General features: G+C 45.3%; 1 protein-coding gene across 1 annotated transcript in view; it reads left to right on the forward strand.

Moving 5' to 3' along the window:
• LOC144680645 (regulating synaptic membrane exocytosis protein 1-like) overlaps positions 1–24,032 on the forward strand; it is a 704,348-nt gene that overhangs the window by 72,408 nt on the left and 607,908 nt on the right. The window contains exon 3 of the mRNA XM_078541863.1: positions 21,788–21,855. Coding sequence (XP_078397989.1) covers positions 21,788–21,855 — 68 coding nt within the window. The remainder of the gene's footprint in view (positions 1–21,787; positions 21,856–24,032) is intronic.

Below are 24,032 nucleotides of genomic sequence, written 5' to 3' on the forward strand. Positions count from 1 at the left end.
GTGACCTGACTTTTCCATTATTCCTAAAAGAATCTGGTTTCATTTAAAGGGTTCATTACTCAGCTGTGAGTGATTTCCATTCTCAGATAGGAAGAGTTGCTCGTTCGTGCCTTCAGTATCCCATTTCATTATGATCAAATATACCAAACCAAACTTCAGCTAGACATTGTTTAAATCCTCTTCTAGTCAACAACTGGGACAGGCTGGGCCTAAAGCAAGATGGTGGATTTTGATTTGTGATTTTAAATTAAACCAAGTCATGTAACTGTAGACAAAACACAATTAGTGTGTTTTTTTTAAAATAGTTTCTGACCTTTGGGCCTGTCAATGTCATGCACTGTTTTGTAGCCAATCTGTAGGCAAATTACTTGCTTGTAGATCTTTGACATTGCCTGATTGTAGATGGTGAATAAACGCAGTCCTTTGTCATTGTTCTGATTTCCCTTACATTTACTGTCTGCTTAACACCTATTCAATGACATGGAGGATATCCAGAATTCTCTCTATTTAAGGTAAACCCGTGTTCATTTAACTTAGCTGGAACAATAAAGCTCCATGTTAAGCCAAGTTGCAGAATAAAATTTACTCTCTATTTTTGCAATGTAATTGGGGCTGTTTGTTATATTTATATCATCAGCTTTTAGTCAATAAAAAACCCAAGAAAAACTTTCAAAGAATATATTTTGTCATTTCAAAAACATGGTGTGATAAAGAGCATTATTTATATATGCACTAGAATTTTAACATTAACTTGTTTCTCTCTATGGGTGGGTAAGACTTTGAGTTCTATTTCTGATGGCAACGTTGAATGTTCTCTGTTTTTTCTTTGAAATTTAGAGATGATCAGAAAATTTAATGTTCATTTTGCTTTGAGTAAAATACTGAAAACATATCTGAGCCAGAACAACTCTAACTTCAGGATGATAATCCGCATTGCTCTGCAAATCATTCCTCTATTTTACAGTTGTCACTTGATTCAAGCAATTGCACATTGCTTCTATATATGTCGAAGGCATTCAAATATATGCAGACAAACCCCTTAAATGCTACTGGGGTTATTTTCTGCTAAAGCAAATGACAGCACACTCTGGATTGGGTGGTAGGTTGCTGTGATTTGTTAAATTCTCTTGTGTGGTTAGCATTTGGTAATAAAGTCCAATTGAGGCAACTCTGCCCTAATTGTTTGAGGGGGATGTGTCAGTGAGTATGCCAGAATGGCTGTGCAGAAATTGATATGCTTAAAGATCACAGGTTTGTTTACAAACAATTGAAAATTGTTAATGATGAACACAGTGCATTCACCTGATGTCTCGTTAATCCAATTGGCATTAATGGCTGGCTGCCTAATACTGCATTTCCTCATTCTTTTAAATCAATAGCACATTAAGCATCACAGAATTGCTATAAGCACAGAAGGAGGCTATTTGGCCCATCGTGTTTGCACTGGCTCTCTGAATGACCATTTCACCTAGTGCCATTCTCCTGCCTTCTCCCTGTAACCCTGCATATTCTTCCTTTGGTTAGAGTAGCCCTTTAGAAGCGTAGTCAGTAACTCGTTTTGCAAATTTTGTGGAAAGTGCTTGTTGGAAGTGTATTTGCATGGGCTGAAGCATTCTGGAGCGATTAATTATACCACATGTTTACGGCGTGAGTCAGTGAATTTTTTTAAATGTCAAGTGTGGCTTAATACAAAAGGACAGAGTAGTAATATAGGAGATGCAAATCAATTTTAGAATATAGTTTCATAGTTAGCTAACAACTTTAGTGACTAAAGAAAATGATCAAGAAATACTTTGTGGAAAAATGTATTTTAATTTCTCCCAGAATATTTCACAAACTTCTGGTTAATTTAAGTTTCCACTCACTTTAATTAGAAACTGGGCAATGCACAATCTGGTCAGACCAGGACTGTCACAGTGTCAACACAATTACACTGTCACATGCTCAACACTACTTCAGTGATACCAGCACTGTCACAGTGTCATAACTATTACAGTGATACCAGCACTGTCACAGTGTCAAAACTATTACAGCGATACCAGCACTATCACAGTATCCACGCTATTGCAATGATATCAGCACTGACACAGTGTCAACACTATTACAGTGATGCCAGAACTGTCAGTGTCAAAACTATTGCAGTGATACCAGCACTGTCACAGTGATGCCAGCACTGTCACAGTGTCAAAACTGTCACAGCGATACCAGCACTGTCACATGCTCAACAATATTACAGCGATTCCAGCACTGTCAATGTCGACACTATTTCAGTGATACCAGCACTGTCACAGTGTCAAAACTATTACAGCGATACCAGCACTATCACAGTGTTAACACTATTACAGCGATACCAGCACTATCACAGTGTCAAAATTATTACAGCGATACCAGCACTATCACAGTGTCAACACTATTACAGTGATGCCAGCACTGTCACAGTGTCAACACTATTCCAGCGATGCCAGCACTGTCACAGTGTCAACACTATAACAGCGATACCAGCACTGTCAGTGTCAACACTAATACAGCGATACCAGCACTGTCACAGTGTCAACACTAGTCCAGTGATGCCAGAACTGTCACAGTGTCAAAACTATTACAGCGATACCAGCACTATCACAGTGTCAACACTATTACAGTGATAGCAGCACAGTCACAGTGTCAACACTTTAACAGCGATACCAGCGCTGTCAGTGTCAACACTATTACAGAAATACCAGCACTGTCACAGTGTCAACGCTATTACAGTGATGCCAGAACTGTCACAGTGTCAAAACTATTACAGTGATACCAGCACTATCACAGAGTCAACACTATTACAGGGATAGCAGTACTGTGACAGTGTCAACACTATCACAGTGATACCAGCACTGTCAGTATCAACACTATTACAGTGATGCCAGCATTGTCAGTGTCAACACTGTTACAGTGATACCAGCACTATCACAGTGTCAAAACCATCAGTGATACTGGCACTGTCACAGTGACACAAGCACTGTCGGAGTGTCAAGACTATCACAGCGATACAAGCACTGTAAGTGTTAATGCTATTACAGTGATACGAACACTGTCAGTGTCAACACTATAACAGTGATACAAGCACTGTCACAGTGTCAACACTATTACAGAGATAGCAGCACTGTCGCAGTGTCAAAGCTATTACAGTGATACCAGCACTATCACAGTGTCAACACTATTACAGCAATACCAGCACTGTCAGTGTCAACATTGTTACAGTGATATCAGCATTATCAGTGTCAACACTATTACAGTGATATCAGCATTATCAGTGTCAACACTATTACAGTGATACCAGCATTGTCAATGTCAACACTATTACAGCCATACTAGCACTGTCACAGTGTCAACAGTATTACAGCAGTACCAGCACTGTCACAGTGTCAACACTATCACAGTGATCCCAGCACTGTCACAGTGATACGAGCACTGTTGAAGTGTCAAGACTATTTAAGTAATAAAAGCACCATCACAGTGTCAACACTATCACAGCGATACCGGCACTGTCAGTGTCAACACTCTAACAGCGATACAAGCACTGTCACAGTGTCAACACTGTTAGATATAGCAGCACTGTCACAGTGTCAACACTATTATAGCAATGCCAGTACTTTCACAGAGTCCACACTATTACAGTGATACAAGCACTGTCACAGTGTCAACACTATTGCAGTGATATCAACACTGTCAATGCTATTACAGTGATACCAGCACTGTCACAGAGTCAACACTATTGCAATGGCAATCTCAGCCCTGTCGACCCTGCAAAGTCCTCCTTACTAACATCTGGGGACCAGTGCCAAAATTTGAAGAACTGTCATTAGGACATAGGGAAGAATTTGGGGGAAGTGCAGGAGCGGGCGCGTGCAGGCGCACCTCTGATCAGCGCCCCAATTGGGTGCGCGCCGCCAGTTTATGTGGGCGGGCCAGCGTGACGTCCGCCAGGAAGCGCTCTGCGGCGGGGGGATTCCCTAAGCCAAGAGTGCGCTCTTTCGTGCATGTGCGCGAAAGAGCGCACTCATCTCCCTGAGGCAAAGTGCTGCTGCGGGGAGATCTTGAAAGAACTCTAGCAAATTAGTCAAACACGATTTACTCTTCATAAAACCATGCTGACTCTGATGGATTGCATTTTGACTTTCCAAATGCCCCATTACTACTTCCTTAATAATGGATTCCAACAATTTCCCAATGACAGACGTTAAAATAACTGTTCCATAGTTTCCTACTTTCTGCCCCCCCCCCCCACCCCCCCCCCACCCTTTGAATAAGGGCATTATATTAGCATTTTTCCAATCCACTGGAACCTTTCCAGAATCCAGGGAATTTTGGAATATTATAGCCAATGCATCCACCATCTCCACTGCCACTTCTTTTAAGACCCTGGGATGTAGGCCATCAGGTCCTGGGGGCTTGTTACCCTTTAATCCCAATAGTTTGCTCAGTACTTTTTCTCTAGTGATGGTGATTATTCTAAGTTCCTCCTTCTCTATACCCTCTGCACTACCTGTTACTATTAGGGTGGTACTAGTGTCCTCCACCGTGAAAACTGAGGCAAAATATTGATTAAGCGTCTCTGCCATTTCTGCATTCCCCATTATTAACTTCCCAGTCTCATCCTTCAAGGGACCAACATTCACTTTAGCTACTCTCTTTCCTTTTATATACTTGTAGAAGCTTTTGCTATCAGTTTTCACATTTTGTTCTAGTTTTCTTTCATAATTTACCTTTGCTCTTTTTATTATTTTTTTAGTAACCCTTTGTTGAACTTTAAAAATATCCCAATCTTCCAGCCTGCCACTGACCTTTGCAATTTGGTATGCCTTAGTTTTTGCCTTTATGTTATCTTTAACTTCCTTGTTTAGCCATGGATGCTTTTTCCCCCTCTTGCCATCTTTCTTCCTCTTTGGAATATATTTTACTTGGGAGGAATTGAATATCTCCTTAAATATCTGCCACTGTTCATTAACTGTCCTACCTTGTAGTCTTCCTGCCCAGTCCACTAGGGCCAAATCTGCCCTCATACCTATGTAGTTACCTTTGTTTAACCCCAGAACACTAGTGTGGGACTCAAGTTTCTCGCTCTCAAACTGAACTTGAAATTCAAGCATGCTATGATCACTCGTCCCTAGAGGATCCTTTAATATGAGATCATTAATTAATCCCATCTCATTACACAAAACCAAATCCAGAACAGCCTGCTCCCTGGTTGGTTCCACAACATATTGCTCCAAGAAACAATCTCTAATACACTTTATGAACTCTCCCTCAAGGCTACCCTTGCCAATTTGATTAGTCCAGTCTATATGCATATTAAAATCACCCATGATTATTGCTGTGCCTTTCTTACATGCTCCCAGTATTTCCTGGTTTATGCTGTGCCCTACTGCTGAACTACTGTTGGAGACCTATAGATTACTCCCACTAGGGACTTCTTTCCCTTGCTATTTCTTATTTCTACCCAGACTGACTCTACGTCTTGCTCTCCAGTGCTTATATCATTCCTCACTATAGCACTGATCTCTTCCTTTACTAACAAAGCTACACCACCTCCTTTTCCTTCCCGCCTATCCTTCCAAAACACTGAGTACCCTTGGATATTCAACTCCCAAACTTGTTCTCCCTGTAACCACGTCTCAGTAATTGCCACCAAATCATACCTATTTATCTCTATTTGCGCTGTTAACTCAGTTTTATTCGGAATGCTACGCGCATTCATATACAAAGCCTTTAAGTTTGCCCTATTGTCAATTTTCCCTACTCTTATATGATTCTTTGGTGCAATATGGTGTTCACACACTCTGTCCCTTCCTTTCACTTTTTGGTAACAATCAGCCTCGTCACTAACCTGCACTCTTACCCTCTCCTTAAACTTTGATTTTTTATATTTCCAGACAACTGAACCCTCCCCCCCACTATTTAGTTTAAAGCCCTATCTACAACCCTAGTTATGTGATTCGCTAGGACACTGGTCCCAGCATGATTCAAGTGGAGCCCGTCCAAACGGAATAGCTCCCTCTTTCCCCAGTACTGGTGCCAAGGTCCCATGAATTCGAACCCATTTCTCCCACACCAATCTTTGAGCCACGCATTTACCTCTTTAATCTTATTGACCCTGTGCCAATTAGCTCGTGGTTCAGGTGGTAATCTGGAGATTATTACCTTTTTGGTTCTGCTTTTTAATTTAGCCCCTAGCTGCTTGTATTCCCTCAGCAGAACCTCTTTCTTCATTCTACCTATATTGTTGGTACCTCCGTGGACCACGACAACTGAATCTTTCCCCTCCCACTCCAAGTTCCTCTGCAGCCCAGATGAGATATCCTTAACCCTGGCACCAGGTAGGCAACATAGCCTTCGGGACTCTCGATCCTGGCTACAGAGAACAGTACCTATTCCCCTAACTATACTATCCTCGATTACAACTACATTTCTCTTTTCTCCCCTGACTTGATTGGTTCCCTTTACCATGGTGCTATGGTCAGATTGCTCATCCTCCCTACAGTCTCCGCTCTCGTCCATACAAGAATCTCGAACCTGTTGGATAAGGGCAAGGGCTGAGGCTCCTGCAGTGCTACTTTCTGGATTCCTCTATCTGCCTCACTCATAGTCAAACCCTCCTGTCCCTGACCACTAGCCGAATTTAAGTTGGTTAATCTAAGGGGTGTGACTATCTCCTGAAACACAGCATCCAGGTAACTCCCCCCCTCCCTGATGTGTCGCAGTGTCCGAAGCTCAGACTCCAGCTCATCAACACTGAGCCGGGGTTCCTCGAGAAACCAACATTTGCTACAGATGTGGTCACTAGGAACCACAATGGGGTCCACCAGCTCCCACATCATGCAGCTACGACACATTGCCTGGCCCTGCATCTCTATTTTATTTAATTAGTTTTTCAATTTGTTTTTAAATTTCCTACTGGTCTTTAGTTTATCAATCTGTAAAATATTTCTATTTACCTTTAATCTGAAAGCAAGTTAGAATAGACATTCAAAATACACTTTTTAAACTCAACTGGAACTCGCTCCCTCTGCTGGGTTGAAGCTGAAGTGTTTGGCCTCTGATCCTGGGCCCCAGTAGTCACCCTTAATCTGAAATCAACTTAGAATAGGTCATTCAAACTAGCAGTTACTTACCAACCAATGAACTTAGGTTTCCCTGTGATGTCACTCATTGTTTTTTTTTCACTTGGCGCCGGTGACTGCAGAGGGCACTCTTCCCAGACTGCTTCCTGGTGATGGTGACTGCAGAGGGCACTCTTCCCAGACTGCTTCACAGCGATAGTGACTGCGGAGGACATTCTTCCCAGACTGCTTCCCGGCGACGGTAACTGTGGAGGATACTCTTCCCAGACTGCTTCATGGTGACGGTGACTGTAGAGGACACTCTTCCCAGGCTGATTCACAGTGCCAGTGAATGCAGAGGACATTCTTCACAGACTGCTTCCTGGCGACAGTGACTGCAGAGGACACTCTTCCCAGACTGCTTCACGGCAATGATGACTGTACGGGACACTCTTCGCAGACTGCTTCCCGGCGATGCTGACTGCGGAGGACACTCTTCCCAGACTGCTTCCCGGCAACGGTGACTGCAGAGGACACTCTTCCCCAACTGCTTCACGGCAACGGTGACGGTGACGGTGACTGCAGGGGACACTCTTCCCAGGCTGCTTCACAGTGCCGGTGAATGCAGAGGACACTCTTCCCAAACTGCTTCACGGCGATGGTGACTGCAGAGGACACTCTTCCCAGACTGCTTCACGGTGACGGTGACTGCAGGGGACACTCTTCCCAGGCTGCTTCATGGCGACCGTGATTGCGGAGGACACTCTTCCCAGGCTGCTTCACGACGACGGTGACTGCAGAGGACACTCTTCCCAGACCGCTTCACGGCGACTGACGGTGACTGCGGAGGACACTCTTCCCAGGCTGCTTCCCGGCGGCCGTTGACTGCGGAGGACACTCTTCCCAGACTGCTTCCCGGCGACAGTGACTGCGGAGGACACTCTTCCCAGACTGCTTCCCGGCGACGGTGACTGTAGAGGACACTCTTCCCCGACTGCTTCACGGCGACAGTGACGGTGACTGCAGGGGACACTCTTCCCAGGCTGCTTTACAGTGCCGGTGAATGCAGAGGACACTCTTCCCAGACTGCTTCACGGCAATGGTGACTGCAGGGGACACTCTTCCCAGGCTGCTTCACGGCGACGGTGACTACGGAGGACACTCTTCCCAGACTGCTTCACGGCGACTGTGACGGTGACTGCAGAGGACACTCTTCCCAGGCTGCTTCCCGGCGACCATTGACTGCGGAGGACACTCTTCCCAGGCTGCTTCATGGCGACAGTGACTGCCCAGGACACTCTTCCCAGATTGCTTCACGGCGACGGTGACTGCCGAGGACACTCTTCCCAGGGTGCTTCATGGCAACGGGTGGCTGCAGAGGACACTCTTCCCAGACTGCTTCACGGCGACGGTGACTGCCGAGGACACTCTTCCCAGGCTGCTTCATGGCAACGGGTGGCTGCAGAGGACACTCTTCCGAGACTGCTTCACGGTGACCGCGGAGGACACTCTTCCCAGGCTGCTTCACGGCGACGGTGACTGCGGAGGACACTCTTCCCAGACTGTCTTTTAGACTAATCAAGCAACAGCCTGACATAGTCATCCTCACGGAATCATACCTCACAGATAATGTCCCAGACACCGCCGTCAACCTCCCTGGGTATGTTCTGCCCCACCAGAAGGAGAGGCCCAGCAAAATTTGCGGCACAGTGGTATACAGTCAGGAGGGAGTTGCCCTGGGAGTCCTCAACATCAACTCTGGACCACATGAAGTCTCATGGCAACACTTCAAACATGGACAAGGAAGCCTCCTGCTGATTACCACGTACAGCCCTCTCTCAGCTGATGAATCAGTGTTTCTCCATGTCGAACACCAGTTGGAGGAAGCACTGAGGGTGGCAAGGGCGCAGTGTGTCCTCTGGGTGGGGGACTTCAATGTCCACCAGCAAGTGTGTCTTGGTAGCACCAGTACTGACTGAGCTGTCCAAGTCCTAAATACATTGTTGCTAGACTGTGTCTGTGGCAGGTGGTGAGGGAGCCAATAAGAGGGAAAGGCATACTTGACCTCATCCTCACCAAACTGCCTGCTGCAGATGCATCTGTCCATGACTGTATCGGTAGGAGTGACCAGCGCACAGTCATTGTGGAGACGAAGTTCCGCCTTCACATTGAGGATTCCCTCCATCGTGTGGTGTGGCACTACCACCATGCTAAATGGAATATATTTCGAACAGATCTAGCAACTCAAGACTGGGCATCCATCAGCAGCAGCATAAGTGTATTCGAACACAATCTGTAACCTCATGGCCCGGCTTAACCCCACTCTACCATTACCATCAAGCCAGGGGATCAACCCTGGTTCAATGAAGAGTGCAGGAGGGCATGCCAGGAGCAGCACCAAGCACACCTAAAAATGAGGTGTCAATCTGGTGAAGATATAACACAGGACTACTTGCGTGCCAAACAGAATAAGCAGCAAGTGATAGACAGGGCTAAGCAATCTCATAACCACCGGATCAGATCTAAGCTCTGCAGTCCTGCCACATACAGTCGTGAATGGTGGTGGACAATTAAACAACTCACTGGAGGAGGAGGCTCCACAAATATCCCCATCCTCAATGATGGAGGAGCCCAGCACATCAGTGCAAAAGATAAGACTGAAGAATTTGCTACAATCTTCAGCCAGAAGTGCTGAGTGGATGATCCATCTCAGCCTCCTCCTGAGGCCCCCAGCATCTCAGATGCCAGTCTTCAGCCAATTCAATTCATTCCAGGTGATATCAAGAAACGGCTGACGGCACTGGATACTGCAAAGGCTATGGACCCTGACAATATTCCGGCAATGGTAATGAGGACTTGTGCTCCAGATCTTGCCGTGCCCCTAGCCAAGCTGTTCCAATACAGCTATAATACTGGCATCTATCCAGCTATGTGGAAAGTTGCCCAGGAAAAAGCAGGACAAATCCAACCCAGCCAATTACAGCCCCATCAGTCTACTTTCCATCATCAGTAAATTAATGGAACGGGTCATCAACAGTGCTATCATGCGGCACTTGCTTAGTAATAGCCTGCTCACTGACGCGCAGTTTGGGTTCCACCAAGGCCACTCAACTCCTGACCTCATTACAGTCTTGGTTCAAACATGGACAAAATAGCTGAACTCCAGAGGTGAGGTGACAGTGACTGTCCTTGACATCAAGGCTGCATTTGACCGAGTGTGGCATCAAGGAGCCCTAGCAAAACTGGAGTCAATGGGAATCAGGGGGAAAACTCTCTGTTTGTTGGAGTCACACTTTGCATAAAGGAAGATGGTTGTTGAAGGTCAATCATCTCAGTTCCAGGCCACCACTGCTGGAGTTCCTCAGGGTAGTGTCCACAACCAAACGATGTTCAGGGCAGAAGTGGGGATGTTTGCTGATGAATGTTCAGCACCATTCACGACTCCTCAGATACTGAAGCAGTCCATGTCCAAATGCAGCAGGACCTGGACAATATCCATGCTTGGGCTGACAAGTGGCAAGTAACATTCGTGCCACACAAGTGTCAGGCAATGACCCTCTCCAACAAGAGAGAATTTAACCATCACCCGTTGACATTCAATGGCATTACCATCACTGAATTCTCCACTATCCTGGGGGTTACCATTGACCAGAAACTGAACTGGACTGGCCCTATAAATACTGTGGCTACAAGAGCGGGTCAGAGGCTAGGAATTTTGCGATGAGTAACTCACCTCCTGACTCCTGCAAAGACTGTCCACCATATACAAGGCACAAGTCAGGAGTTTGATGGAATACTCCCTACTTGCCTGGATGAGTGCAGTTCCCACGTGTTGTGAAGTGTCAACACTATTACATTGATACCAGCACTGTGACAGTGTTAACACTATTACAGTGATACAAGCACTGTCGCAGTGTCAACACTATTACAGTAATACCAGCACTGTTGCAGTGTTAACGCTATTACAGTAATACTGGCACTGTCGCAGTTTCAACACTAATACAGTAATACCGGCACTGTTGCAGTGTCAACACTATCACAGTGATACCAGCACTATCACAGTGTAATGAAAAGCAATTTACAGCGACAAATTGCTTACGTGCATATTGAACTTTTTAAGGAAGATGAGTGTGTTTTTAAAGAAATACGTGCAAGGACACTGAGCCAAAGTAAATAATATAAAGGGACTGCTTTCTGGAAAATTCCTATATGGATTATACTGACAGACCTGTTCTGAGAGAACCTGAAATGTTGCACCTGAAAAGGTGTCATGGTCTTCATCAAGCAGAAACACTGAAAAAGGAGATAGGAAAGATGCAAAAGACTGAACTTTAATCTCCTGTGGTTGCAGAGACAAAAGAATGATGACCATGTCTCAGCAGTCATCTAAACTCCTGTAGGTTTGCATCTCAGAATGTGTAAATTGGCTGGAGATGAAAGAAAACAGACTTTGGGCACAAGACATGTTTTTTTTTCCACTTCCAAGAATACATGGGGAAAAATGGGTTAACAAGCTAGCTGCAGAGCTGGACATGGGTGCTGGTGTGCTGTGTGTGTGAGACAGCAATAAGAGCAACTAGTCATCCCTGCATTTGCAGATGACGTCTCTCTCTCTCTCTTTTCTCGCTCTCTGTCTCTCGTTCTTGCACGCTCACTCTCTCTCGCTCGCTCGTTTGCTCTCGCTTGCTTGCTCTCGAGGCAAGGCTCAGCAGAGCCACAATCAAAAAGGAAATAGGACAGATCTTCAGCAAGCTGCAGAACGAAGTGTCTCTAAACCAACGGCGAAACTGCCAAAGTCAGCTCTACCAGAATCACCCAACTTAACAGCCACAACATTTCGCCATCTACACCTCACAGACAAACCAAAGACTGATTCATTTATCTTTTTTAACTTTTATTTGGACTACTTCCCATTTCTGATCTGTGTGTAAGTGTGTTGCGTTTTTATTATTTTTCTCAGATTTTTAATAACTAATAAACTTACTCTTTCTTTGACTCAAGAAAGCTTGGTTAAATTGGCTCCTTTTAAAAAATAAATACATTTGGACTGGGAAAAGGTACCCATGGGGAAAGGGATCCCTTTTAAATTAACCTTGTTGCGACCAACTGAGGGGGTTGAATAAAGAGGGTGAGCCAGCTTATTACTCCTCACCCAGGAACATAACAAATTGGGGTCCCATTCAGGAAGTCAACAAATTAGGGGATCCCAGCACTGTCAGTGTCGACATTATTACTGCAGTCCCATCACTGACAGTGTCAACACTATTACAGCAATCCCAGCATTGTCACAGTGTTAACACTATTACAGTGATACCAGGACTGTCGCGGTGTTAAAACTATTACAGTGATACCAACACTGTCGCAGTATCAACACTATTACAGCGATCCCAGCACTGTCAGTGTCGACATTATTACAGCAATCCCATTACTGACAGTGTTAACACTATTAAAGCAATCCCAGCATTGTCACAGTGTCAACACTATTACAGTGATATCAGAGATAAAAACAAAAAACTACTGCGGATGCTGGAAATCCAAAACAAAAACAGAATTACCTGGAAAAACTCAGCAGGTCTGGCAGCATCGGTGGAGAAGAAAAGAGTCGATGTTTCGAGTCCTCACGACCCTTCAACAGAACTGAGTATAGTTAGGAGAGGGGTGAAATATAAGCTGGTTTAAGGTGGGGGGGGCGGGGGGGGCGGTGTGGTTGTAGGGACAAGCAAGCAGTGATAGGAGCAGATAATCAAAAGATGTCACAGACAAAAGGATCAAAGAGGTGTTGAAGGTGGTGATATTATCTAAGAAAATGTACTAATTAAGAATGGATGGCAGGACACTCAAGGTACAGCTCTAGTGGGGGTGGGGTAGAAAGACTGACAAGGTATTGTTTGTAGATTTTAAAATAATGGAAATAGGTGGGAAAAGAAAAATCTATATAAATTATTGAAAAAAACAAAAGGGAGGGGGAAGAAACGGGGTGGGGATGGGGGGAGGGAGTTTAAGATCTAAAGTTGTTGAATTCAATATTCAGCCCAGAAGGCTGTAAAGTGCCTAGTCGGAAGATGAGGTGCTGTTCCTCCAGTTTGCGTTGGGCTTCACTGGAACAATGCAGCAAGCCAAGGACAGACATGTGGGCAAGAGAGCAGGGTGGAGTGTTAAAATGGCAAGCGACAGGGAGGTTTGGGTTTTTCTTGCGGACAGACCGCAGGTGTTCTGCAAAGCGGTCGCCCAGTTTGCGTTTGGTCTCTCCAATGTAGAGGAGACCACATTGGGAGCAACGAGTGCAGTAGACTAAGTTAGGGGAAATGCAAGTGAAATGCTGCTTCACTTGAAAGGAATGTTTGGGCCCTTGGATGGTGAGGATAGAGGAAGTGAAGGGGCAGGTGTTGCATCTTCTGCGTGGTCATGGGAAGGTGCCATAGGTGGGGGTTGAGGAGTAGGGGGTGATGGAGGAGTGGACCAGGGTGTCCCGGAGGGAACGATCCCTACGGAATGCCGCCGGGGGGGTGAAGGGAAGATGTGTTTGGTGGTGGCATCATGCTGGAGTTGGCGGAAATGTCGGAGGATGATCCTTTGAATGCGGAGGCTGGTGGGGTGATAAGTGAGGTCAAGGGGGACCCTATGTTTCTGGGAGGGAGGAGAAGGCGTGAGGGCGGATGCGCGGGAGATGGGCCGGACACGGTTGAGGGCCCTGTCAACGACCATGGGTGGAAAACCTTGGTTAAGGAAGAAGGAGGACATGTCAGAGGAACTGTTTTTGAAGGTAGCGTCATCAGAACAGATGCGACGGAGGCGAAGGAACTGAGAGAATGGGATGGAGTCCTTACAGGAAGTGGGGTGTGAGGAGCTGTAGTCGAGGTAGCTGTGCGAGTCGGTAGGCTTGTAATGGATATTGGTGGACAGTCTATCATCAGAAATTGAGACAGAGAGGTCAAGGAAGGGAAGGGAGGTGTCAGAGATGGACCATGTGAAAATGATGGAGGGGTGGAGATTGGAAGCAAAATTAATAAATTTTTCCAGGTCCCGACGAGAGCATGAAGCAGCACCAAAGTAATCATCGATGTACTGGAGAAAGAGTTGTGGGAGGGGGCCAGAGTAGGACTGGAACAAGGAATGTTCCACATACCCCATAAAGAGACAGGCATAGCTGGGGCCCATGCGGGTTACATTGATTTTTCTTTTCCCACCTATTTCCATTATTTTAAAATCTACAACTAATACCTTGTCAGTCTTTCCACCCCATCCCCACTAGAGCTGTACCTTGAGTGTCCTGCCATCCATTCTTAATTAGCACATTTTCTTAGATAATATCACCACCTTCAACACCCCTTTGATCCTTTTGTCTGTGACATCTTTTGATTATCTGCTTCTATCACTGCTTGCTTGTCCCTACAACCAACCCCCCCGCCCCCCCTCTCAACTTCTCTCTCCCCCCCACCTACCCCCCCCACCTTAAACCAGCTTATATTTCACCCCTCTCCTAACTATACTCAGTTCTGTTGAAGGGTCGTGAGGACTCGAAACGTCGACTCTTTTCTTCTCCACCGATGCTGCCAGACCTGCTGAGTTTTTCCAGGTAATTCTGTTTTTGTACAGTGATATCAGTACTGTCTCAGTGTCAACACTACTAGAGTGATACCAGCACTGTCACAGTGTCAACACTATTACAGGGATACCAGCACTGTCACAATGTCAACACTCTTACTAGCAATCCCAGCACTGTCGCAGTGTCAACGGTATTACAGCAATCCCAGTGCTCTGTGTCAACACTATTAATGGGATACCAGCACTGTCGCAGTGTCAACACTATTACAGTGATACCAGCATTGTCGCAGTGTCAACACTATTTAAGTGATACCAGCACTGTCACAATGTCAACACTCTTACTAGCAATCCCAGCACTGTCGCAGTGTCAACAGTATTACAGCAATCCCAGTGCTCTCAGTGGCGACACTATTACAGCGATACTGACACTGTCGCAGTGTCAACGCTATTACAGCGAACCCAGCACTGTCAGTGTCGACATTATTATAGCAATCCCATCACTGACAGTGTTAACACTATTTCAGCAATCCCAGCATAGTCACGGTGTCAACACTATTACAGTGATATCAATACTGTCTCAGTGTCAACACTATTAGAGTGATACCAGCACTGTCACAGTGTCAACACTATTACAGTGATTCCAGCACTGTCACAATGTCAACACTCTTACTAGCAATCGCAGCACTGTCGCAGTGTCAACAGTGTTACAGTAATCCCAACGCTCTGTGTCAACACTACTACAGGGATACTAGCACTGTCACAATGTCAACACTCTTACTAGCAATCCCAGCACTGTCACAGTGTCAACGGTATTACAGCAATCCCAGCGCTCTGTGTCAACACTATTACAGGGATACCAGCACTGTCGCAGTGTCAACACTCTTACTAGCAATCCCAGCACTGTCGCAGTGTCAACAGTATTACAGTGGATACCAGCACTGTCACAGTGTCAACACTCTTACTAGCAATCCCAGCACTGTCGCAGTGTCAACACTATTACTAGCAATCCCAGCACTGTCGCAGTGTTAACAGTATTACAGTGGATACCAGCACTGTCACAGTGTCAACACTCTTACTAGCAATCCCAGCACTGTCGCAGTGTCAACAGTATTACAGTGGATACCAGCACTGTCACAGTGTCAACACTCTTACTAGCAATCCCAGCACTGTCGCAGTGTCAACAGTATTACAGCAATCCCAGTGCTCTCAGTGGCGACACTATTACAGCGATACCAACACTGTCGCAGTGTCAATGCTATTACAGCGAACCCAGCACTGTCAGTGTCGACATTATTACAGCAATCCCATCACTGACAGTGTTAACACTATTACAGCAATCCCAGCATTGTCACGGTGTCAACACTATTACGGTGATATCAATACTGTCTCAGTGTCAACACTATTAGAGTGATACCAGCACTGTCACAGTGTCAATACTATTACAGTGATTCCAGCACTGTCACAATGTCAACACTCTTACTAGCAATCCCAGCACTGTCGCAGTGTCATCAGTATTACAGTAATCCCAGCGCTCTGTGTCAACACTACTACAGGGATACCAGCACTGTCACAATGTCAACACTCTTACTAGCAATCCCAGCACTGTCGCAGTGTCAACGGTATTACAGCAATCCCAGCGCTCTGTGTCAACACTATTACAGGGATACCAGCACTGTCGCAGTGTCAACACTATTACTAGCAATCCCAGCACTGTGGCAGTGTTAACAGTATTACAGTGGATACCAGCACTGTCACAGTGTCAACACTCTTACTAGCAATCCCAGCACTGTCGCAATGTCAACAGTATTACAGCAATCCCAGTGCTCTCAGTAGCGACACTATTACAGTGATACCAGCACTGACAGTGTCAACATTATTAAAGCAATACCAGCACTGTCACAGTGTCAACACTCTTACTAGCAATCCCAGCACTGTCGCAGTGTCAACAGTATTACGGCAATCCCAGCGCTCTCGGTGTCAACACTGTCACAGTGATACCAGCACTGTCGCAGTGTCAACTTGATTTCAGTCCAATTCATCTTTGGTAGGGCGCAGCATTTCCATGATGATATATGATTGAGGTTGAGAATGGTGCTCCTTTAACGGTTTACAAAGGCAGCAGTGCTGAGTGATCGTATAGATTTCACATTGCTTTCTGGTCGGTAAAGGAGAGCTCGCATACATTCTAGAGCTCCATTCACTGCTGTCCAAATGCCAGTCTAATTTTCAATATTGTCAGTGTCCCACTGGGTCAGTTAAGTATTTAACATTTAAACGTTTCTTTGGACCATTTGCAATTGTAACCAGTGTGTGTTTGTGGACTTTACCGCTAACAAAATGCAGTATCATACTAACTTAATGACTGTACCAGAAGCCTGCAGATTCAGATACTATTCCATGATTTGGATTATCTAAACTGATTCTTGTGAATTGCTTTTGAGGGACTGCTGTATTGTCAGAAGTAGATCAGCATCTCTCTGTCTGATTTATGTCATGAGATTCTGTATCAATGGTTTATGGCATGGGATTCTTTTTATCAATGCAAGTCTTTGATTTATAATTCACTTGCACAATGTTGCTCACAGTAGGTCTGAGGTTACACCATTTTATGGCAATAGTGTGATTCTGTTTACGGGTAATATCAGAGCAGTGAATCACAGTAGCTGAAGAAATGAATTTATATTTTTATTGAATGGATGGCATCCTGGAATTTTTCCTACCTTGGTGAAGTAACTGAACAACAACTGCAGCTGTATGTTTAGCCTAATAAGACATCCCAAAGTGCTTCGCAAGAACATTATAAAATAAAGTATGACACCAAACCACATAAGGAGTTATTAGGTCAGATGACCAAAAGCTTGGTCAAAGAAGTAGGTTTTAAAAAGTGTCTTCAAGGAGGAAAGCGAGGTAGAGAGGCATAGGGAGCTCTTCCAAAGTTTGGGTCCTAGCCAACCGAAAGCATGGGCACCAGTGATGGAGCGAATAAAATCGAGGTGCATAAGTGGCCAGAATTAGAGGAGTACAGATATCTCGGAGGGTTGTGGGGCAGGGGGAGTGAGGACATGGAGAGGTCTTGAAAAACAAGGATAGGAATTTTAAAATCAAGACATTTAACTGGAGCTGGTGGTATACAAGTGACAACAATTGAAGTTGGGTATCCAAGGCCTGATATTCCCTGATCCCTGTTACACCAGAAGGAGTGCAGTGGAACAGAAGGTTGATTCCTGGCTGCTAAGCTCATTGACTCTGTTTCAAGCCATAGGGGTGATATTATTATCGTCATCATACTGTGTGATACCTGCATGGAAAATTAAAGGGGTGAAGGGGGATCCAAGGCCCTTAACAAGTTGGAGTTGAAATTTTCAACACTTTTATAATCTTATGCTCCAGGGGGGAAATCATCAAGTCATGGAGTGACATGGCACAGAGTGAGGCCATTCAGCCCATCTTGTCTGTGCCAGCTTGTTGGAAGAGCCACCCTATTAGTACCACTCCCCTGTTAATTCCCCAAGTATTTATCCAGTTGCCTTTTGATGGTTACTATTGGATCTACTTCAACCAGCCTTCAGTCGGTGCAATCCAGGTCAGAGCAACTTGCTGTGGAATTTCTCTCGCTTCCTCATCTCCCATCTGGTTCTTCTGTCAATCACCTTAAATCTGTGTCCACTTGTTACTGACCCTTCTGCCACTGGAAGCAGTTTCTCCTTATTTACTCTGTCAAAACCCCTCATGATTTTGAAAACCTCTTAAACTTCACTAGTCTTGTCCACATTACTGCTGTCCCTTCTCCCTGCTACCATCCTAGTAGATCTCCTCTACATCCTATGAGAACAAGCCCTTGATATCCTTGCTAAAGTGTAGTGCTCATAATTGGCTTCAGTGTCCCTTCAGGTCACATGCCTTTTATGGCCTTATCCTGCACATTTAAAGACTTGTATACATACATACTAGCGATCTCTGTTCTTGCACGCCCTAAAAAATTGTACCGTTTAATTTATTGTGCCCCTCCCCATTTTTCCTTCCAAAATGTATCATTTCACACTTCATTGTGTTAAATTTCAGCTGCCATGTGTCTGCCTCTGTCCATCCAAAGTATTCTCCTGATTATTTACTCCTTTTCTGAGGTTTGTGGCATCAGCAAGCTTTGAAATTATACCCTGTATACCTAAGTTCAGGTTTTTAACATATATATGAAATAGAGTGGTGTTCTCCTGGAGCGACACCACTGCATATCTATCAACAGTCCGAAAACCCACTGTTCACCATACTTTCCACTTTCTGTCCCTTCACCAATTTTGTATCCACGTTGTTGCTGTGAGCTTCAATTTTGCTAACAAGTCTGTGTTATTTTATAAAATGCCTTTTTAAAATCCAAATAGACAACATCTACCCTACTACCTTTACCAGCTCTCTCCATTACTTCATCAAAGACTTCATTCAAACATGATTTTTATTCATTAACTCTTACTTTCCTGCCTACCAATTAGTTTTACCCTGGATTATTGTCTCTAAAGGTTTTGCTAGCATTCACCTTAGGCTGACTGGTCTAGTTGCCCTCTGCCCTGTTTAGAACAAGAATTTAACATAAAAGGGAAGTCCAAAACTCTTTAATAAACATATAAATGGTAAAAAGATAGTCGCCAGCAGAGTGGACCCATTCTACACCTTGTGGAAACAGAGGGGAGGGCTGAGGTACTAAATGAGCATTTTGTATCTGTCATTACTAAAGAAGGCAAGGCTGTTAATATCACAGTAAAGCAGTAGAGATATTGGGTGGTATTTATCTGTGGCGCGCCATTCCTGACGGTGGAACCGGAAGTGGGTGGCACTTCCGGTCTCGTGTCAGGAGCTGGTTCCCACATGATTTTAATTAAAATTTAAAGTGCCAGTGATGTTGATGGGAGACACGTGCAGTCACGTGGCGGAGGCAGAGCTGGCTATTCATGGGAGCATCCCACTGTCAACCTGGGCTGGAGCCTCATAGAGCTCTGGGAGCTGCCAATTACTCAAAATGTATGAGTCAAGAGAGCTCCCTGGGAAATGGACACAGCCATGAATGATTTTTTTGCCTGTGGTCACGACCCGTGCAATTCACAAATGCCGCTGGCTGGACCCAGGGAGCTCTAGTAGCCACATGAGAACTGTCGGTGACCCTTTGCGCTCTAGGGAAGTGAGCGATGAGCATGAAGCTCAATGCCCTTGCTGCCTGGATGTCCTCACCTGTAGAGAAATTAATGAATTGATTGACATGATAGAAGAGGGCATTGGTCACCTCCTTTCTGCATCTGTACATGGCAGCCTCTGACAAACCACAGATGTTGCCCCTGGAGCCCTGGAAAGCACCAGTGGCGAAAGAAATAGAACGTCGCAGTCACCTTGAGGGCCACTGGCTTGGGGTTCCTGCTGAATCCATGCGGCTGCAGGTCTTGCTGAACAGTCCTGTATATTACAGTGACCATTTCCCGGATGCCTCCATTATCTCTGGCATTATCTCTCTGACATCTACAGTTAGTTAGTTCTTGTTCTGAGGATGTGGTGACATGCCTGTGCCCATTTTCTCCAATGCCTTCCCTGGATGGCTGCACCCTGATCAACCCCACTTCTGATGCTGCCTGCTGCTGGCATTGCAGACTCTGATGTTGACTGGCAAGAGCCCTTCTATGTCACATCCTCTCCTCCATGACCCCGACTCCCCACTCTGTCCTCCCTTAGAACCCTCTTCTACCCCTCCATGCCCACCCACTGGAGCTCACCCTGACTCACCCGTGCTGGTCCAGAGCCTCCATGAAAGCTGCCGTCCTCCTTCTCCCCTCCCTTGTACCACAGAGTTCAACAATGAGAACTGCTGACTCAGACACAGCTGCACAAAGCAGACTGGCGCATGTCACTTTTAGATGAACATGAACTGGGTGCAGTGAAATTCCCGTGCACCACTGACTTAATCTTGAAGGCAGGATGTAATTACAAAACATTGTAATAGAACAAGTATTTGTGGCTTGCAAATGTATTATGAGTAGAAGCCCACCACTGGGTGTGTGAGACCTGACCTGCCACTGCTGCTGATTATTAAATTATCATTCTGCATTTCAACAAGCCATCAGGAAAACCAAATTTTGGCTCCCGTCAAATTAAGTTACGCAGCCGCCATGTTTTCCGTTCTTACAGGCCTCATAAAATATTGCTTGTTGGATGAGCTAAAAATAGACAAACAGGACACATTAGGAGCAAAGGACACTGAGGGAAGATACAAGATTATGACAGGTTTGGATAAGGTACACAAATAAATCTGTTCCTATTATACGATGGTATAAGAACTAGAGGACAGAGATTTAAAGTTTTGGGCAAGAGGTGAAGGGGGAACGTGAGGAGGAACAATTTTACACAGCAAGTGGTAATGACCTGGAACACTCTGCCCTTGAGGGTGGTGGAAGCAGAAACAAACAATGATTTCAAATTTGATTCAAAATTGAATGGGCAGTTGAGAGAAATAAACTTGCAGGATGACAGGGATAGAATGGGGGAATGGGACTGACTAGACTGCTCTACAGAGAGCTGGCATGGACTCGAGGGGCCAAATGGCCTCCTTCTATACCATAATGATTCTATAACTTAAAATTTTGGACGTGCTGCAGACCTCTAGCCTACTCCCTTATCAGTGAAAATTGAAGTTTGTAGTTAGAGCCTCTGCAATTTAATTGAGGCTAACTGCAAGAAATTTGCAGCACCAGTTGGCAGAATGAGATCCTACCCTATCACACCTGCAGCAGCAACACTGCTGGTGCAGAATATACAGGCCGAGGTGAACAACTTGCAATTTTCAAGATCAGGGAAAGCAATGGCAAAATTAATCAAATAAATTAAATTACCCACCGAGGTGAAAGATAGAAAGATCAGGGGACAGAAGTTAAACTGTTAGGAGTTGCAAGTAAAAAGGTGAGCAGGAGGAGAGACGTTTCTTCAAAGTGTAAGAAAATTGGAGAAAGAATTGAATTTAAGAAACAATCAGCTGTTTTCCCAGACATAGAGGATTGGAAAGTGTGCTGCAAAAACAATTAGGTAATGTTGCTTTATCAAAGAATTATAGACATCTTGAGACAGGTGTTTTTGTTTATTAATAATTCTGATGTTCTGGCTATACTTTACAGCTGTGCTCTTTCCCTCCTAAGGTGATTTAGATTACTATTGGTTGGACCCAGTCACATGGCATAGCAGTGAGACCTTACCTATCAGCTCGGTAAGAAAACAACAATTTTTTAATATTCACTATATCAAGTTCTTTCCCATTTCTTACAGATGTATAGTTAGAATGCTGTTACGAACAATGACAGTACAGCTAATATTAAATAACGGCGGTTTAAGCAGAGACTAATTTTTAGCAAGCAGTGCCTTCGGGATTATTTTACAAGCAGTTATATAAAGTTAGGAATGCACAAAACACTGTTAACAGTCAGTGTAATCTGAATATAATTAGTGACATTACAGTCAGTAAGGTGCTAAGATTGAACACATTTTGTGTTTGGGTGGGAGTGGGGGTGCAGGTGATGCATACGCAACTGCTAAAGTTGAGCAGTGTCTGTGTGGACGTTAAGATTGATAGATTTTTTTGTTCATTCATGGGATGTGGAAATCACTGTCTAGGCCAGAGTTTATTTCCCATCCTTAATTGCCCTTGAGAAGGTGGTGGTGAGCTGCCTTCTTGAACCGCTGCAGTCCATGTGGTGTAGGTACACCCACAGTGCTGTTCGGGAGGGAGTTCCAGGATTTTGACCCAGTGACAGTGAAGGAACGGCGATATATTTCCCAGTCAGGATGGTGAGTGGCTTAGGAGGGGAACTTCCAGGTGGTGATGTTCCCATGTGTCTGCTGCCCTTTTCCTTCTGGCTGGTAGTGGTTGAGGGTTTGGAAGTTGCTGTTGAAGGAACGTTGATGAGCTGCTGAAGTGAATATTGTAGGTGGTACACACTGCTGCTTCTGTGCATCAGTGGTGGAGGGCGTGAATGTTTGTGGATGTGGTGCCAATCAAGTGGGTTGCGTTGTCCTGGATGGTGTCAAGCTCCTTGAGTGTTGTGGGAGCTGCACTCAACCAGGCAAGTGGGGAGTATTCCATCACACTCCTGACTTGTACCTTGTAGATGGTGGACAGGCTTTGGGGAGTCAGGAGGTGAGTTACTCGCTGCTGAATTCCCAGTCTCTAACCTGACCAGTTCTCCCAGTTCCATATGGCTGGTTTAACTCAGTTTCTGGTCAATGATGACCTGTTTGGAAGTTAATGGTAAGGGATTTAATGATAGTAATGTCGTTGAAAGGTTAAGAGGAGATAGTCAGATTTTCTTTTGTTGGAGATGGCCATTGCCTGACACTTGTGTGGTACGAATGTTACTTGCCATTTGTCAGCCCCAGCCTGGATATTGTCCAGGTCTTGCTGCATTTGGACATGGACTGCTTCAATATCTGAGGAGTCGCGAATGGTGCTGAACATTGTGCAATCATCAGCGAACATTCCCACTTCTGACCTTATGATGGAGGGATGGTCATTGATGAAGCAGCTGAAGATGGCTGGGCCGAGTACAGTACCCTGAGGAACTCCTGCAGCGATGTCCTGGAGCTGAGACGATTGACCTCTAACAACCACAAATATTTTCTTTTATGCCAGGTATGACTCCAACCAATGCACAATTTTCCCCTGGGCCCACTCGCCAATGCGTAAAATGATGCGGGAATACGGCGGGTGTGCATCCCGACGTCACCCCACATCATTTTGATTTTCAACGGCCTATTAAGGCCATTAAAAAACTAATTAACCTGATTAATGGACCTGCCCATCCAACGTTAAGGTTGGCGGGCAGGCCGTGAGCCCAGGCGTGCCTCGGAAAAAGCATGAAACCTTATCCATGGGCAGGATGAGGCTTCATGAGGGTTTTTTAATTTTTATCAAATGTTTAAATAAAAGTTATGGACATGTCCCAACTCGTGTGACAGTGTCACATGAGGGGACATGACAGGGAAATTTGTTTATTACCTTTATTTCAACTTCTGAATCAGAGCTGATCTCCCGGAAGCAGCACATAGCCTCAGGGAGATCTGTGCGCTCTTTTGCACGCATGCATGAAAGAGCGCACTCCCGGCCTCGGGAATCCGCCCCCCCCACCCGCACAGGGAGCGCATAGCGCTTCCTGGCGTACATCACGCTGGGCGGGCCTTAATTGGCCCGTCCACATAAAATGGCAGCACACCCCTGACCAGGGGCGCTGATTGGAAGCCCACCCACTCGTGCCCGCTCCCGCACTTCCCGCCCAATGGGGAGAAAATGTTGCCCCTGATTCCCATTGACTCCAGTTTTGCTAGGGATCCTTTATGCCACACTTGGTCAAATGCTCCCTTGATGTCACGGGCACTCACTCTCACCTCTTG

Source organism: Cetorhinus maximus, chromosome 5, assembly GCF_964194155.1.
Source record: "Cetorhinus maximus chromosome 5, sCetMax3.hap1.1, whole genome shotgun sequence".
Taxonomy (NCBI): domain Eukaryota; kingdom Metazoa; phylum Chordata; class Chondrichthyes; order Lamniformes; family Cetorhinidae; genus Cetorhinus; species Cetorhinus maximus.